At 58.0% G+C, this 18172-nt stretch overlaps 1 protein-coding gene across 1 annotated transcript in view; it reads left to right on the top strand.

Annotated features, from left to right (window-relative positions):
• Positions 1 to 18172, top strand: part of SDK2 (sidekick cell adhesion molecule 2) — a 251570-nt gene that overhangs the window by 201431 nt on the left and 31967 nt on the right. The window contains exons 25-36 of the mRNA XM_033091048.1: positions 1404 to 1641; positions 2381 to 2496; positions 3135 to 3324; positions 4554 to 4652; positions 6677 to 6871; positions 7927 to 8128; positions 8970 to 9073; positions 9604 to 9674; positions 11262 to 11397; positions 12923 to 12979; positions 14232 to 14333; positions 14476 to 14591. Coding sequence (XP_032946939.1) covers positions 1404 to 1641; positions 2381 to 2496; positions 3135 to 3324; positions 4554 to 4652; positions 6677 to 6871; positions 7927 to 8128; positions 8970 to 9073; positions 9604 to 9674; positions 11262 to 11397; positions 12923 to 12979; positions 14232 to 14333; positions 14476 to 14591 — 1626 coding nt within the window. The remainder of the gene's footprint in view (positions 1 to 1403; positions 1642 to 2380; positions 2497 to 3134; positions 3325 to 4553; positions 4653 to 6676; positions 6872 to 7926; positions 8129 to 8969; positions 9074 to 9603; positions 9675 to 11261; positions 11398 to 12922; positions 12980 to 14231; positions 14334 to 14475; positions 14592 to 18172) is intronic.

Below are 18172 nucleotides of genomic sequence, written 5' to 3'. Positions count from 1 at the left end.
AAGCCATGCCTGCCTTTCACTTATGTAGACAGCCTGGTAAACATGCTAGTGGCACCATCGGCCCTGGACAATCGTTAGTTATTCATTGCGACTCCCCTCCCAGGGTGGCTGGCACGGCACGAGCAGAGCTGTGTCTCAGGCCAGCCCCAGGCTTGCAGCCTTGTTACTGTGTGACTGCTGGCTTTTCCGCCACTCCTCTCCCAGGCTCTGCTCCTCTCCCTATAACCTCCTGTATCTCACTTTAAAGTTACCAAATACCAAAGGCTAAAAAGTCTGATCCTGGGGGCGGGGGCGGGGCCTGGAGGGGGAATAAAAGGCACTTGCTACACCATGCAGGGCCCCGGGCATCTCGAGTCCCGCTCAGTGGTACACGGCTCATTACCTTTCCTTAGCAGGTGAGGGAGCGTGCACTCAAGCAAGGCCCATCTCAAGTTTTCAGGCCCGTCGATTGCTGTACAATGGTCTCTGGTCTGCTTCACTAAGTGTCTGTAAGGGCAGGGCTGGCAAGGAGGGAGGGTGTAGGCAGGGAGTGAGGCAGAGGCCGAGGAATACAAGGAAATGGGTTAGATTTGGGGGGGCCTGTGAACCATGGACTCTTTGGAGTCCATGGGGAAGCAGAATAGGGGTGAGCGCGGAGGGCTACCCAGCTCCAGCTATGGCACCGTCAGAGGAGAAGCTGAAGGCCGGGCCCTCGGCTTCTACCTGCTTTAGATCACAGGCTTCCCCCAGCATGCATATACTTCCACTGCTCGGCATTGCCTGAGTTTCTCCAACTGACCTTGAGCCAGAGACCACAGCTCTATTAGCCTCGTCATCAGACCCAGGAAAGGCATGCATCCTTCCTCTTTGCTGAGCCTCAGACACGAAGAAAGAGACTAAAAATGCAGCAAGAGAGACTGAGGTTTGCTGGACAGGACTTCCTGCCAGTGACTTGTGCCCCATCCATGTACTGGGTGCCACCTCCCCATGCTGGCTTCTCCAAGGCAGGCATGAGCCGAGACCCGGCATGTTGTAGGCAATTAAATAAGTACCTCTTGGCAGCTCGAGTGAGGGAGTTAAGTGGTGAACACAGCCAGGGCCAGAGGTGCTGTGCTCATCGGTGTGTAGGACAGACAGCTTTGTGGGTCTATCCCTGGATCTGACTTCCTTGGCAGGGTGGTAAGTGTGTCATGTGCACAATAAAGCATGGACGCCGCCTCTCCTCGGAGCCTGGCATGGCGAGACAGGGAGATGGGGAGCTGTCAGAAAAACAATTTCACAATCTAAGCCATATCCTGGTTAGAGCGCCAGGCTGGATGGTTGCCTGGGTAATCCTGAAGGCTCCCTGGAAGAGGCGGCAGAGTTAGGCAGTTCTCCCCACAGCCTGGCCTCACGGCACTTCTGCCCACCCCGCCCTGCTGCAGCCTCTCCCGGAGATGGAATATAACGGGAGCCCCGAGTCGGTGGGCTACAAGATTAAGTACAGCCGGGCAGACGGCCGCGGCAAGACACTGAGCCATGTGGTCCACGACCGTGTGGAACGGGAATACACCATTGAGGACCTGGAAGAGTGGACGGAGTACCGTGTCCAGGTGCAGGCCTTCAACGCCATCGGGAGCGGGCCCTGGAGCCAGATGGTGATGGGCAGGACTCGGGAGTCAGGTGCTGCCCCCTGGAGCCAGCCACCCCCCCCACCCCCCGGGACTTCCCATGGCCCGTGGCTGGGACACCCCTGCCTTTGTGTCTCTGCCCCAGCACCGTCCAAGGGTGCAAAAGCTGGAGCTATTGTTCCAGTACAGCCTGGGGTCATTGTCCCCTTTGTGATCTCGTCCCAGCAGAGCACCCTGCCACGGCATCTCCCAGCACCTGATCTTTCCCGCGGCTGTTCCCGCTGCTCCCGCTGTCCCCACCTCGAAGCCCTCACCTTGAACCCTCACACCCAGTGGCTCCTGCCAGAGCCTCAGATGTGGGGGTTGGGTTAGCTCTCAGAACATTCCAGAAACACAACCAGCAGCTCATAGGCGTCTGGCAAGGGGTCACCTATAGAATACGAGACCCTGGCCTAGAGGCAACCCTCGTTCATCCACGTGTCGTTTGCCGCTTTGTGACTTTTTCCTGGCACCTTTGAAATAAGGTCCCCCCACACCCTGGTCCCTGCCCCACCCCTCCCTGCTGTGCTGGCAGGAAGTGTGGGCGCATCCTCACGTTAGCCTGAGCAGAGGATGAGGGGGGGGGGCTATTCTGAAAAGAAACAGCATGTGTAGAATCATGGCAGGGAAGCTCTGCATTTGAGGACTGTGTGCCACGCTTCCTTCCCCAGGTCCCACTCCCCTCCCGTCCGTCCACTGGAGGGTCCACTTTGGGTTTTAAGCTCGTTCTCTCCACTGCTTTTCTCCCTCAGTCCCATCCTCGGGCCCCACCAACGTGTCTGCGCTGGCCACCACCTCCAGCAGCATGCTGGTGCGCTGGAACGTGGTCCCTGAGGCCGACCGCAACGGGCTCGTGCTGGGCTATAAGGTGAGTCCCGGACCCGAGGACAGGAGGAGGCGCGGCTGTACACCGGCTCTGCCCTGTCCTCGTGACCCCCTGGGCCCAGGTCTCTGCCCTCTGGAGTGGACACAGGGGAACTGTCTGGCTTCCTGTCCATCGGTCATCATGGCAACCAGGCAGTCCTGCCCAGGGTCCAGGGTCCTTGGAGCTGCTCCACCTCCCCCAGGAGGCCGCGCTGGGTGTCCCAAGCCTCACTCTCAGTTCCGATGGGCCCAGCTGCAGATTCCATTATCTTCTAGAATTCCTCCCCAAAACCGAGCCTAGCCACATAGTCCAGCCCTGGCCTGAAACTGGGAGATGTGACTTGAGGTCCCAGTTCTGCCACTATTGGCTGTGTGACCTTAAACAAGTCCCACGCCCTCTCTGGGCCTGTTGTCTCACCTGGATGCTCTGTAAGGAGCCTTCTAACTCCGTGTCTGAGTGGGTCCCTGTGACCACTGCCTTCCTGGGACACTACTTTGCTGTTCCCCTTCCCTCCTTCGGGCACAGCCACTCCAAGGAGCCCAGATCTGCCCACTCCATCTTGTCCCCTGCCGCCCGCTCCTGGGGAGGAGACGTAGGGCAGACCCAGGCCGAGGTCCTCATCCTGCACTGGGCTCTGGCAGGTGGTGTATAAGGAGAAGGACTCAGACTCCCAACCCCGAGTCTGGCTGGTGGAAGGGAACTCGTCACGCAGCGTCCAGCTCACAGGCTTGGGCAAGTACGTGCTCTACGAGGTCCAGGTGCTGGCCTTCACACGCGTCGGGGACGGCAGCCCCAGCCACCCTCCCATCCTGGAGCGGACGCTGGATGACGGTGAGTTCGAATTCTGCCCCAAAGGGAGCCGTGGCCTTGGGCTTCTCCTGTGAGAAGCGAGTCACTGGGGGCCACCAGCCCCGGGACAGGGGATGCTAATTAGGGCCCGTGCATCCCTAAGGAAGGAATGACAACACAAGGGCAGTTTGCCATCCGATTCTTGGGCTCTCTGTGGACAAGTGTTCAAAGAGAGACTTTGTAACCATTTTGCTTTCACTTTGAGTCAAGGTCTGTGCAAGGAAAAGCCTTCATTTCTTTCCTGGGCACGAGCCTCGGGTCCTGTTTGCGACAGACTAACGCCAGTTGGCCTCATGGCTGCAGCAAGGGCCGGCTGACAGGTCCTCTGCCTCTTTCACCCTCCCCCACACACATGCTCACAGACCATCCCCCTGCAAACATTTGTGGGGTCCAGACAACAATGCAAAAGGAAGTCCAAATACCATATGTCTGTATATTCAAGTTATAAATCAAGCTAATGAGCTGTTAAATTAAATATGTTCTATCCTCCTGCCTTGATAAATATATCCTCACATGACCTGGAAAGCCAAGTTCAAGTCTAGAAATCTCAGACTTCTTGGCATGCTGTGTTGGAATGAGGCAGCACGGGAAGCGTTGTACGCCCTCCCCACCCCCTAGCACCGCCCGTCCCCCTCTGCCCTGTTCTCTTCCCGACTTCTCTAGCCCATGTCATTCAGTCTCCATCCGCATGCCAAAAACAGCTACCCCTGGGCCATCCCTCGGTCCAGAGGTGCAAGGCTAGCAGTGTGGACCTGGGGAACAGGCCCGTGCAGACCCTGGAAGCTTGGGGCTGTCTGGGCGGGAGTTCCAGGATCTCGGGATTCCAGAGTGAGGTCTAGAAAGGGGAGTGGTGTGGGCTCAGGGTGAGCATGTCCTCTCGCCCTTCGGCCGCCTCATCCCGCGGTGGGCAGGACGTCAGTGTGGTACCTTCTAAAGCACAGACCCACATCTGCGGTCGCGTGCATATGTGTGCACATGTACACGGACGCTGAGCTAAAGGATGCTGGCGCCTTCGTCTCTTCTAGTCCTGCCAAATAAGGCCTGTGTTGAAGGTAGAAACCTCACGGAGCTTCTTCGTGTTAGGACGCTATGGTAGGACGTGGTGCCGGGTACCAAGCAGCCTCCGCGGAAGTTTGTGGAGCTCAGTGTCACCCCACCACGCTGCTCTGCTGGGGCTGCACTGTCACTCATGTCTCCTTTGTCCCCTCCAGTCCCCGGACCACCCATGGGTATCCTGTTCCCAGAGGTGAGGACCACATCTGTGAGGCTGATCTGGCAGCCCCCTGCTGCCCCCAACGGCATCATTCTGGGTAAGCCCTGGCCATAGGAAGAAGGAGGAGCTGGAAGGTGGAAAGGAGGCTAATTCGGTGTTGGCAGAAGGGAAGCTAGGCCCAGGAAGTGTCCCCATCTCCTCAAGAATGGTTCTGAGTCTTGTTTCTTCCAGAAATCTCAGTCTGTAAGATTATCAGCTGGAGGGCAGGGTCCCTGCTCAACTCCCTGAAGGAGTGTTGGTTGGTTTTGTGTCCCCAGGGGCCCCAGGTCCCCCAGAGCCAGAGTGACCCTCTGGTAAACAGCTGCTGTTCCTCAGTGTGACCAGGTGAGGGCGCACGGGCTGTCTCCGCAAAGCCACGCTCACAGGTGGGAAACAGGAGCTAAGGCACCTGGAGGGATAGCGCCCCTCAGACGCAGTGTTTCATATTCAAGGTTCCTCCCCTAACACGTGCACACACGCACACGCACACGCACACACACGCACACACAGGCACACACGCACACACGCACACACACGCACACGCACACACAGGCACACACGCACACACACGCACACACGCACACACGCACACGCACACACGCACACACAGCACACGCACACATGCACACACGCACACGCGCGCACACGCGCACACACGCACACACACGCACACGCACACACACGCACACAGACGCACACACGCACACGCACACACGCACACACAGCACACGCACACACACGCACACACACGCACACGCGCACACACGCGCGCACACGCACACACGCACACACGCACACAGACGCACACACGCACACACACATGCACACACACGCGCGCGCACACACGCACACACGCACACACGCACACACAGCACACGCACACATGCACACACACACGCGCACACACGCGCACACAGGCACACACGCACACACACGCACACACAGCACACGCACACATGCACACACGCACACACGCACACACGCGCACACACACACGCACGCACACACAGCACACGCACACACGCACACACAGGCACACACGCGCACACACGCACACGCACACACGCACACACAGGCACACACGCACACACAGGCACACACGCACACACAGGCACACACGCACACACGCACACACACGTACACACGCACACACACGCACACACAGGCACACGCGCACACAGGTACACACGCGCACACACGCACACACAGGCACACACGCACACACAGGCACACACGCGCACACACGCACACACACGCTCACACACACGCACACACACGCACACGCGCACACAGGCACACACGCGCACACACGCACACACGCGCACACAGGCACACACACGCACACACGCACACACGCACACACACAGGCACACACGCATACACATGCACACACGCACACACGCACACACAGGCACACACGCACACACACGCACACACAAGCACACACGCACACACACAGGCACACACGCACACACACGCACACACGCGCACACAAGCACACACGCACACACACAGGCACACAGGCGCACACGCGCACACACACGCACACACGCACACACGCACACACACGCACACACAGGAGAAGACCCGGGTGGGAGTCAGCAGCTGTGTGAACTTGAGCAAGCCAGTTCCCTCCACAGCCTGAGCCTGCTCCCCTGTACAGAGACGTACGTGTTGGACGCCCTGTGCCTGGCCCAGGCTCTCAGGCCTGTCCTGCAGCGCCTGCCCCGGCTGAACGCTCCTCTGAAGACAGACTGGAGACAGGGAAGGTCAAGTGCTGGGGACTTAGATCTGGGCTGGAATTCCAGCTCAGTCCCTTCCAACCAGGGGGTCTGGCCGCTCCAAGCTTCCCTTTCCTCACCTGGGTCTGTGAAGGGCATCACAGATACTGCGTAGAACGTGCCTGTCCATGCCCCACCCCCCGTTACAGCCCCCAAGGGGCAGCTGATGCAAGAGTGACCGAGAGAGCTTCAAGTCGTCGGACCGCAGACATTGTGGCCGAGGAAGGAATGCCCCTTTCTCGGGGCTCTGGGCGCAGCTTGCGCTACTTCTCAGCATGGCCCGTTTCCTTCCTTCCCCCAGCTTACCAGATCACACACAGGCTCAATGCCACCACAGCCAATACTGCCACCGTGGAAGTACTACCACCCAGCGCCCGCCAGTATACGGCCACCGGCCTCAAGCCAGAGTCTGTCTACCTGTTCCGCATCACGGCCCAGACGCGCAAGGGCTGGGGAGAGGCCACCGAGGCCTTGGTGGTGACCACGGAGAAGAGAGGTGACTACCCACTGGGGCTGGGGGGGCCTGACGGGCAGCCGAGGGGCCCCCACCCTACCCAGGTGCTCACATCCTCTCCTAGTGGACGGCTCAGGTCAGCTACTTAGGACCCACATGGCGCTGGTCTGGAGTGGAAAGTGGGCTCGCATCCCTGAGTGTCACGGTCAGTGGGGGCTCTCATAGACCCAGAGCTGAGCGGGGAGTTCCCTGCCAAGGATCCTGCTCTGCCCCTGCTCCCCGTTATCTAAAGTGCAGGATGGTGAGACCCTCTTCCCAGAGCATGTCCAGTTGGGTGGAGGACGGGCTGCTGCCCGGAGCCCTGCTGCCCGGAGCCAGCGTCTCACCCAAGATTGGGTTCCCCAGAAATAGTCCTGAGACCCAGATTCCCGTGAACATGATTAATTAGACAGTGTTCCCAGGAAAACCCAGAAAGGCAGTGGTTCTCAACGGGGGGCTCCTATGCCCCCCAGGCGACATTGGGCAATGTCTGGAGACGTTTGGTTGTCACAATTAGGAGGGAGGTGTTACTGGCATCTAGTGGGTAGAGACCAGGGTTCTGCTACGCATCCTGCAGTGCCCAGGACCTGCCCCCATAGCAAAGAGCCCTGCACCCCACGTGCCAAAGTGCTGAATACCTGTGGTGGAACCGGGGGGGTGGGTGTGGGGGGCAGCAGCCGTGAGGAGGAAGCCAAGCTCAGGCAGGGTCTGAAGCTGTGTCCCACAACCACGGGCTCAATCCCCCTGGACGGGTACCGCGTAGGGCCCATGGCAGCATTTGGCAGGCAGGGGCAAGGAGCTGGGGTGCTGGTACCTCCTCACTGTCAGTCTCTGGCCGGGCTGCCCTCGGGAGGTGTAAGTTCCCAGGGCCTCTAGCAGCCTGAGGACAAGCCGTTGACCAGGAGCCACGGGTGCTGGCAGGTGGGACCTGTGTGCATGGCAGTGGGCCAGGGCAGGGGCATCGGGCCTGAGCCCACAACCCCTCCTTCCCCTCCTTGAGAAAGCGCACCCCTCTACACCACGGGCTGACCTGCTCTTCCCCTCTCCGCCACCCCCAGACCGCCCGCAGCCCCCCAGCAAGCCAGTGGTACAGCAGGAGGACGTGAAGGCACGCAGCGTGCTGCTGTCCTGGGAGCCGGGGAGCGATGGGCTGTCCCCCGTGCGCTACTACACCATCCAGACCCGGGAGCTGCCCAGCGGCAGGTGGGCGCTGCACTCGGCCTCCGTGAGCCACAACGCCTCCACCTTCGTGGTGGACAGGTGAGTCTGCCAGCATCTCCGCCCTGCCCCTCGAGCCTGGTGGCACCAGTCCTGGGGACGGGCTCCTGGAGCCTGCCCACCCCAGGTCTCCACAGCCCGCGTGCCCCAGGAGCTCCCCGCTCACGCTCCGTCCCTGCAGCTCTGTCCGACCCGCCCTCCCCACTCTCTCTGGAGCCCTGTTCCAGCTGCCTCTTAATTATCTGTTTCTGGAGCCTAGAAGCCCCCTGCGTGAAGCCTTCACCATCCCTCATTAGCGATGTCTCCCAGCTAGGCGGCATCTTTAATAGGAGACTGGAGCTTCCCTTCGAAATTCTGGCTTCAATTTACTTCCTAGTGGGTCATATTTTTTATATTCCAATTGACGTGACCAAGAGTTTTGAGCAATACTTCCCTCCTCACCTCCCACCCCCAATAAATCAAAAAGGAAGCCATTTGCCTGGAGAGGAAATGCGGCTTATAGAGATGCAGTGTGGTTAACCCTTGAGAACCTCGACCCTTCCTAAATGTGCTAAATTCGAGAAAGGGATGGCAGTACTGGAGGGGGTGTTCTGTCAGAGGGGCATTTGTTGATGCTTACGTAGCTGCATGTTCTTCTAAGGTAGGAAATACGCAGACATTTCCTCCCGGGGACGTATGGCTTAACATGGAGCTAAAGGTGGCCACACGCCAAGGGCCCTGGGCCCTGTTTGTTCCCATCGTAGCAGACTTTCTTGCTGAGCCTCGGTGTTCCCATCTGTGCAGTGGACTGTGGGCCGCCCCAGCTCACCCCATTCCCCTGGCAGAGATGGCGGGCAAGGCCGTTAGGGGATACCGACGTTCTTTGAACCCTACCCCCCTCTAGGCTCAAGCCTTTCACGTCCTACAAGTTTCGCGTGAAGGCGACCAATGACATTGGGGACAGCGAGTTCAGCGAGGAGTCGGAACCACTGACCACGCTGCAGGCCGGTCAGTGCCTCCGCTTCAATGTCTTTCTCTTGGTCCACCGTGTTTTTCCTGAGCACAGGGCAATCTCTTCTGGGGGGAAGGGCCTCCAGCGATGGGAGGGGCACACGCCTGGAGGCCCTTCGTCTGGCGTCCTGGGCAGAGCCCCAGGGAGGTTTGGGCCAGAGGGACCTTTGCCATGGGCTTGGCACCCACACCCAGCCTGGCATCTTAGCGTGTTTCTTCTCTGATGTCCGCCAAGCTGGTGGCTGGCCCCAGAAAACTAGTGAATAGCAGTGGGGAAGCCTTAGCGTAAGAGCCCCGGGAGCAGAGGAGGGGGCTCTGGGTGCATGGGTTTGGGCTGGGGTCAGGGTCCTCGGCCCCCTCTCCCTCCACCCCGACCCTTTGTTCTGCAGAGGTTGGGCTGGTGGGCGTGGAGGGTGACTTCAGCTGGAGCTGCCCACAGTCCAGTGTCCGCAGAATCTGGTCCCTGTGGCCTCCCAGGGGGCCTAAGGGCCAGCCTCCAGAGCTCACCTGTCTGCCTCTCTCCCCAGCTCCCGACGAAGCGCCCACCATTATCTCGGTGACACCTCACACCACCACGTCTGTGCTGATCAGATGGCAGGTATGGCCCGGCAGGCAGGGAGGGCCTGTGTCCCATGAGGCCTCAGACACGCTGTGGTGGGACCAGAAAACCAACAGCCCCCACCAGGACTGGAACATCCCACACACATGCACAGATATGCACGTGCACACACATGGACACGTGTGCACAAGCATAGACACGTGTGCACATGCACAGACCCACATGTGTATACTCACAGACACGCATGTGCATGTGCACGTACCCGCTCCCCATTCTATGCTGGATAATGAGATCAGCCTACAGTCTCTGCCGATGAGGTGCCAGACTCGGGGCGGTGACGAGCTTGCCCCACGTCACCCAGCTAGCCAGGGGCACGGGCAGGTATAGTAGCCTTAGGTCTGTTGAATGTTCAGACAGAAACATGCTCGGGGCTTTCAGAAACCCAGCCCCTCTGTCAGTGAACAGGTTCCTGATAAAGACCAAACAAAGGTGTGCATGCCTGACCTGCGTCCAGGCAGGGCTACTGTCCCATCCAGGTACAGAGGACCCCTTCCTGCACACCTCCTCCACTGCCTGCTCTTTGATGGGCACTGCCATCCTGCCAGGCCCGGGAAAGAGCAGGGTGTGTCTCAGAGACCAGTCCACCATGCGTGCCTGCGGGACCCTCCTGTCCTCTCTGAAGTCCAGCGTTTGGACTTGATGAGTCACAACGGAGTCCCCACAGCGGCAAACTCCTGTCTCCACTTCTCAGGCTCAAAGGGGCAGGCACCAACCTTTGCCCATCTGCAGCCCCCCTGAAGGGAAAACAAGGAGGGACCCCTGAGCCCTCCCCCAGCCTAAGGCCTCATGGAGGAGGGCATCCCTCAAATGACAATGACCTAGTACAATGGGGAGCCAGGAGAGGCTGAAGCAGACCAGGGCCTTTGCAGCAAAGGGGGCCGACAGGTGCCCACAGCAGCCGGGGATGCAATTAAGGAACAAATGAAAGGTTAGATTGTTCCAGCAGGATTTTTAAAAGAGGTATCATTAAAAGTAGCTTCCACCTCCTCCAGAAGCCTGTTCCCCAACTCAGCTGTGCAAGGGAGCGGAAAGCAAAGGAGAAAACGATAATAAAGGCAGAGTGGGCAGCAGCGCATGCAGGCACACCTGCCCTCGTTCCAGCGTGAGAGCAGGGAGAGGACCCGGGCTCACAGGAAGCTCCAGGAAATGGTGGCCAGGTTGGAGGCAGAGGACTCAGCAGGCTGAGGGGGGCTGCTGGTCGTGTCGGGGAGTGGTAGGCCAGGACCAGCTCTATGAGGGGAGCCAGGGTCAGGTGGGGGCCCCAAGCATGCTTTGTGACCTTGGGCACGTCCCCTCACTGAGCCTCGCTTTTCCGCTCTGTTAAATGGGACGGCACGATGAGTCCTGGCCTTCCCTGCCTCCCAGGGCGTGCTGCGGGGATGAAATAACCTCATTGGAATGCTTTGTAGATCAGAAAATGCTCAATGTCCTTTCGATTCCTTTCCCTGGCGGAGACTCAGTCTGCTCTGTGGCCACAGGAAGCAGGACGGGAAGGGAGAGAGGAGCCGAGTGGAGGGGTAAGCATGGTGATCCCAGCCCCTCTCCCTCCCCCACTCCCCCCTGCAGTCACCAGCCGAGGACAAGATCCACGGCATCCTCCTGGGCTTTCGGATTCGGTACCGGGAGCTGCTCTACGATGGCCTAAGAGGTTTCACGCTACGAGGCATCAACAACCCAGGGGCCAAGTGGGCAGAGCTGACCTGTGAGTGACACTCGGCCGGAGTCGGGGGAGGGTGGGCTGGGTGCACTCACCTCCCTGCCTGGAGTCTCAGCTTCCTGGGATCCCTCTATCCTGAAACCCTGCTGTGCACCCCTGTGTGTGCCTCTCACCCCTGTCCCCTCCTGTCACTGAGCGAGTAGTTATTTACTGAGCCCATTCTATTATACTTGCCCCAGACACAGTGAACAAGACAAACTGGGTACCTGCCCTCTCAGCTCGCAGCCTGGGGGAGGAGCCAGGCGCTCGAGAACTAAAGCCTGAGATAGATGGCTGACTGTTGGCATGACCCCTATGGAAGACGAATTCCAGGACAGCCTGAAAAGGCTTCCCGGGGGGGTGGGGCATGGTGCTGACACTGATGGAGACTCCATGTCAACCAGCCCAACGGGAAGGGGAGAGCCCAGCATGTGCAAAGGGCCTGGGGTGGGAAGGAGGACCAAAAACCAAGCCTGGTCATGTCCCAAGGACAGCAGTCAGGCCCCTTCTGCTTTCTGGGGAGGTCACTGTTCTGCTCTGGAATTCTCAGAACCCAGCCTCCCTCTAGGGCAGATGGAAATTCCAGGGAGAGTCACAAACAAGGGAATGACCTGTGGCCCTTTAGGGTTAAGAGGGTGACTTTGGTGGCCTGATGGCTGGCAATGGGGTTCAGAGACAGGGAGGCCAGTTAGAGGCTAATCTAGTAATATAGGTAAAAGCGTGAGGTTGGAGCCACGATGTCACGTTAGGGTGGAACTGAGGGCCCGTGGAGGAGACGATGTGCTGCAGCCTCCATGAATGACTCATGTTGGGGCAAAGGGGCAGGTGGGAGAGGGAGGAGTCCAGAGGACTTCGGTACCCAGGTAGGTGGTACCCACTCACCAAAGCAGCGACTAGCAGGAGGGGAGGAGCCGTGTAAAACCATCTCCATTTTGTTTTCTTCTCCCGTGAGTCCCCTAAACCTTTTGTGCCTTGTCTTCTAGCGAGAATTAGCAGACAACAAAATGATGGACCGCGTAGCCAAGGCACAGTAATAGGAAAACTCGGAAGTAGCGACTCCAACCGCTCGCATTACTTTCTTTATTTATTTTGCAGACATGTGCTTGCAGTTGTGATCTTAAATTGCCTGCGTATAATAATACAGTCATATTTCCTGGTAGTAAAATAGTTTCTGGTTCACAGGGGGACATTAACGACACCACTATTTCATGGTGATGCTATAGGCGTTTTGCCTTAGGCAGGGGAGCGAGTTGGGACCGAGAGGATCCGCCAGAGCTGTCCCCAGGGACGCCGCGCTCCAAGGGGGTCCAAGGGGCTCCCGGTTCCCTGTGACCTCAGACCAGTGTGCACTGGAGCGGGGCAGCACTGTCCTGGGAGCTGCCTCCTCGTCCTGCCTCCCGCCCTGGCTCCTCACGCAGCCTGTGTTGTTCTCTCCCGCCCCACCCCCCACCGGGGTGTTCCTGGAGGGGACGTGTACTAACCTCCTCTGTCTGCTGTCTCCCTCTGGCCCCTCCGCCTCCCCCCCTGGTAGCCTTGTTCTCCATGCGGAACCTGACCCGGCCCAGCCTCACGCAGTACGAGCTGGACAGTAAGTCTCCCTGCACGGTGGCTCCATCCGGGGCCCACGCCCTCCACAGGGACGGGGAGCGGGGCATCGCAGGACACCTGACCACAGGCCGCAGGGTGTGCCCACGCCCGTCTGCTTGAAGAATGGGACCCCTCTTAGCACATGTGACTTGACCGAGTCACACAAAACTGTAGGAGTCACCAGGGAAAGTCTCCTCCAGGCCACCGTCGTCGATCGGGAGCAGAATAGAAAAGGAACAGGCTGTGTCTTGTGCTCTGGGTTGGGGGACGCTGACAAGGGGCTCCATGGTAGGAGTGGCCGGTTCCGTGGGCAGGCGTCCACGTCACTGCCACCCGGTCGGGCCGGTCAAAGGCATTTTCGGCACAGCTCTGTCTTCCAGACCCAGGCCCGTCCCCATCTTCCCTCAGGGACCAGGAAACATTCCTGCCAGAGGCCTGGCCCCAGCCCTTGCTCTGCTTCTAAAGTCCCAGCTGTGGGTCTCCCCAAACCGTCCCTCTCCTTGCTTCCTCAACCAGTGGCCCGCACAGGCTGTGTGGCCAGTCCAGTTAGGCGGACTCCCCACTCCTGCTCCGGTGGAGGGTGGAACTTCCCCCTGGGAAGGGGAGCTCGGACAGGGGGTGGGAGCTTTCAGCCACTCTTCCAGCAGGGACAGAGCCCCCCACCCAGGGAGTTGGAGCCCATTTCCTGCACCTGCTCCCCTCGTGCAGCTTCTGTCCAGGCATTTCTACCCAAGCGCCCCAAACTTGGCAGAAGCCCAGGATTTCTTAGCCCAGAATTCACAGCCAGTAAGCCCGTTCCCGTAGGGCAGAGCCCGTGTGTGAGGAGCTGGAAACTTTCAAGCATCTGCCATGTGGGGAAGGAGTGACGTGTGACCCGCTATGCCCAGCACACGGGCAGGGCAGGCGTGCCCTATGACCGGGTGTGCCCAGGGCAGTCCCCGTTCATACCAGTGTCAGCACAAATGTTCACAGGGCTCCTTTCAGCCTCCAAAGGGTAGAGTATGGTCACCCTTAGCCAAGAAGCCAGCCGGTGCCATCTGTGTCCCGAGCCCCAGGAAGCAGGTGGAGCTCCCACCCCCACCCCCGGCCACCCCTGCTCTTCCCTCTTCTTTCCTTGACTCTTCCTACGGGGACCAGAATCACGGGGTGTCTCACGCCAGCCTCCCCACAGCCTTCATTCGCCACGCTGGCTCCGTCCTCTGCAGGGACAGTGACCTCTGTGTGTTTCTCCCCTCCCCCACTGTCACCCACAGACCTGAACAAGCACCGGAGATACGAAATCCGAATGAGCGTGTACAATGCGGTGGGCGAGGGGCCCTTGAGTCCCCCACAGGAGGTCTTTGTCGGGGAGGCAGGTGAGCCCAGCATGTCTCTCCTGCCCCCATGAAGCCCAGCCAGGGGAGATACGGGGTCCCAGGGCCCCAAGCTGCCCCAGCCCACCTCCCCCTCCCTGGAGTCCACTGACACCACACACTCACCACCCCTCACACTCTCCAGTGCCCACGGCAGCGCCCCTCAACGTGGCCGTCCACAGTGCCACGGCCACACAGCTGGACGTGACGTGGGAGCCACCCCCACTGGAGAGCCAGAATGGAGACATCCAAGGCTACAAGGTACGGGGCGCTCCGGCAGAGAAGAGGGTTCAGAGGGGCAGAGGGCCAGGCTAGGGGTTATGAGTGAGCCACAGGAGGTGGTGGGAGAAGCCCTCAGTTCTGCACCGGCGCCCTCGGCTGTCTGCACGCTGTCCACAGAAGTATTACGTGGCTAGAACAAAACTGTACCCCTTCTCTGCCGAGTCCTGAGAGCAGGCTGAGCTCAGCTGCAAGAAACTCAGGCCCAGCCTCAGCTGCTATCACCTCCAGACACAACCCCTCCCCAGCCCACCAGCTCCGATGCCAGCATTAGACCCAAATTAGATGCAAAGTGGTGATTTGGGCAACCCGAATTACAACACTGATGTGGACTGGATAGCCAGTTAGCAAAGGACCACTGTCTAAGATTTAGAAATCTCTATTTAAGAATCATTTCTGAGTTTGGGATGATGTCATGTGCTATGACAGGATTCAGTTGGTCTCCAGCAGTCACAAAGCCCTTTAGAACGCCTTAATTTTCTTGAAAGTCCTGTAAAGCTGGCAGATTATAAATGGTGGTGCCCATTGTATAGATGAGGCCACCAAGACCCAGTTTAGGTAGCCTGGCGAGGTCCCAAAAATAACAAGAGACAGAGAGTCAGACTTCAGGTGCGCCGGCTGTCACCCCACGCGGGGCGGGGAGGAAGCACTGAGCACACAGCCACCAGAGGAGGTGGTAAGAGTGATAACATGACTGTGCCCCCTTGGCTGGAACCGTAGGGACACACAGCCCCTGGCCGCGTTTGGGGCCAAGGTCCCAAACCAGTGTCTATCACCACCCTCACCCCTGCTGGTCGGTTGTTACTCCAGCGAATGGCCCGTGGCAGTGGTGGGTGGGGCGTGTGAGGGCTGGCAGGGACGCATGACCACCTGGCATGGTCAGCCTTCACGCACAGGCAGAAACTGAGTCTCCACACAGGTAAGCGGCTCGCCCGAGTCACACGGCTGGTTAACGCCGGCGGCCCCAGCCTCAGACAGAATCCAGAATAGGTGTCTCTTTCCATCTGGGGTGAAGGAGGCGAGAGAGAGGAAAGGCGTCTTGCCAAAGAAGCTCTAAGGATGGATGACACCCCTGGAGTCCTTGCCCAGGAGTGCCAGCTGGGAAAACTAAATATTGTGCCCCAAGCATATGCCTTCATGGGAAGAAGAAGGAGCCGGGCGGAGCCTGCAGCAGTGTGGCAGCCACCAGACGGTCGAGGCGTGGAAATTTCCAGTTAATATGCAGACTCGGGAAATGTGTGGGTGCACAGACTCCATATATCCCCCCACAGATGGCAGCCATGGACGTTAACTGGGGAAGTGCAATCACCACCTCCCAGATGTGGAGTAACATCCACATCGATTAACATTAATGACATATTTGTGTCACCAGCCAGTGAGCACAGATGAGATGAACTGCATTTGGGTCAAACTAAGGAGTGGTGTGTGCACGGGCCGGCACGTCCGTGCAGCTATAGTCTTTCAGTGATGCGTGTTTATTGAGCAGTTATTTTGTGCCCAGCGGTGTTCTCAGTGCTGAGAATAAAGCAAAGAGAAAAGATGAGTGTCAATTGTAGGGGAAGGAGACCAGCGACGTTCAAAACAAATGGCAGCTCCAGATGGTGATAAATTAAGCAGGTTACAGGGATAGACACAGATCCAGGGGGAGGTTTGAAAGTTTAAATAAGATCATTTGGGAAAGACGTAATGAGAAGCTGACACTTGAGCAAAAATGAGAGAGAACAGGGCATGAATCACATGGACCTGGGTAAAGAACATTCCAGAAAGGGGAAAGAAGAGCAAAGGTCCTGGGGTCAGTGAGTGCTTGGCATGGACAAAACCCAGCAAAGAGTCCTGTGCATCCCAGAGTGAGTCGGGGGGCAGCGTGATGGGAGTGGGTCTGAACAGCGGCTGGGGCCGCGTTGCGCTCACACTGACTGAGGTGACAGCCACGGGAGGTTTGGGGCAGAGATGGGATAAGGCGGACTTGAGTCTTTCAAGGGCTGTACTGGCTGCTTTGTGGAGAGTAGTCTGAAACCGGGGAAGCACAAATCCATGAAGAGGCCACTGAATAATCTGATGAGACCTGGTGGTGGCTTAGGCCAGGTGGTAGCAAGGTGAGAAGTGTTTGCCCTCTAGGTCAAGGGTAGCGCTGGTAGAATTTGCTGATGAATTGAATGGCGGTGTGTGAGAGGAGAAGCGACAAGGATTTCTGAGCAACTGGATGATGGAGCTTCCAGTTACAGAACAGGAAGAAAACAAAAGATGGTGGAAGGAGGGGGCTGGAGGGAGAGAGCTGGAGTTGGTTTCAGACGTCTGTTGGTTGTCCAAGGGGAGACATGGAATGGGTGTCTGCAGTTCAAGAGAGAAGGTCTAAGCTGGAGATGTGAATTGTGGAGTCTTCAGCACATAAATGGTCCTGAAATTCTGGAGGTTAAACATGTATAGAGAGAAAACACAAGTCTAAAACCTGAGCTTTGGGACCAAAAAAAGTGAGTGAATTCTCAGAACCTACATAAAGAACATGCATCCCGAAGAAGGGAGGAATCAGATGAGCCAACGACTATTGAGAGCTCGAGCAAGATGAAATCTAGGAAGCAGTTATTCAGGGATTGTCAGACTACAGGCCCTGGGTCAAATCTGGCCCTCCACTTGTTTTTTATAAATAAAGTTTTATTGAAACAGGGCCCACACTCATTTGTTTACGAATAACCTTTGGCTACTTTTGAGTTATAAGGGCAGAGCTGAATAGTTGCAACAGAGATGTGTGGCCTCCAAAGCCTAAAATATTCATTAAGGAGTTTGCTGAGTTTTGGGTTATTGCGTTAACCAGTTCACGAGTTCATGGGTGACTCTGATAAGAGTTAGGGACAGGGATGCCTGCTTAGAGAGGTTTGAGGGAGAATGAGGGGAGGCAGCGAGCTCTGATATCCCTTCTGAGGGGTTTTGCTTTAAAGGGAAGTAACAAAATGGGGTAGGAGCTAGAAAAAGACAGTCAACAGAGGGGGTTTTAAGATGGAAGAAATAACTTGTGTCTGTGCTGATAGAAATGATCGTGGAAAGAGGATAATTTTGATGATTCAGGGAAGAGAGGAAGCTGTGGTGGGGTCGTGTCCCGGAGGAGGTTAGAGGGGCTGGGCTTTGGTGCACACATTGGGGTGGCCTTCGAAGGGAGCTGGTGGTTAAGTCGTGGTGGCAGGAAGGAGGTGGAGGGTCCAGACACGTGGGCAGGTGGTGGCACCGGTGGCGAAGGGAGGTTGTGGAGGCCTCGTCTGATCGCTGAGGTTTCTCAGTGAAGGGTCCTCAGCTAAGAGTGACGGTCTCAATCCCCCCACTTCTGATGTCTCTTGAACCTGCTCCAGGGAGCTTCTCATGCCCACCACCCCCACCGAAGCTCTTCCTGTCCAGGCCGTGACAATTCCAGCGTGACCGTCTGTGGTCAAATGCAGGCCTCCTCCCACCTGGCTTAGCACTGGCTTTTGACACGGCAGACCTCTCCCTCCTCCCAGAAATGCTTTCTTCGTTTGGCTTCCTTTACTGGCTGTTCGTCACTCCCCTTTGTTGTCCCAGTCCCTGAACAGGAG

The sequence above is a fragment of the Rhinolophus ferrumequinum genome, chromosome 21 (assembly GCF_004115265.2).
Source record: "Rhinolophus ferrumequinum isolate MPI-CBG mRhiFer1 chromosome 21, mRhiFer1_v1.p, whole genome shotgun sequence".
NCBI classification, from domain to species: domain Eukaryota; kingdom Metazoa; phylum Chordata; class Mammalia; order Chiroptera; family Rhinolophidae; genus Rhinolophus; species Rhinolophus ferrumequinum.
This window is presented reverse-complemented; position numbering and strand designations above follow the sequence as displayed.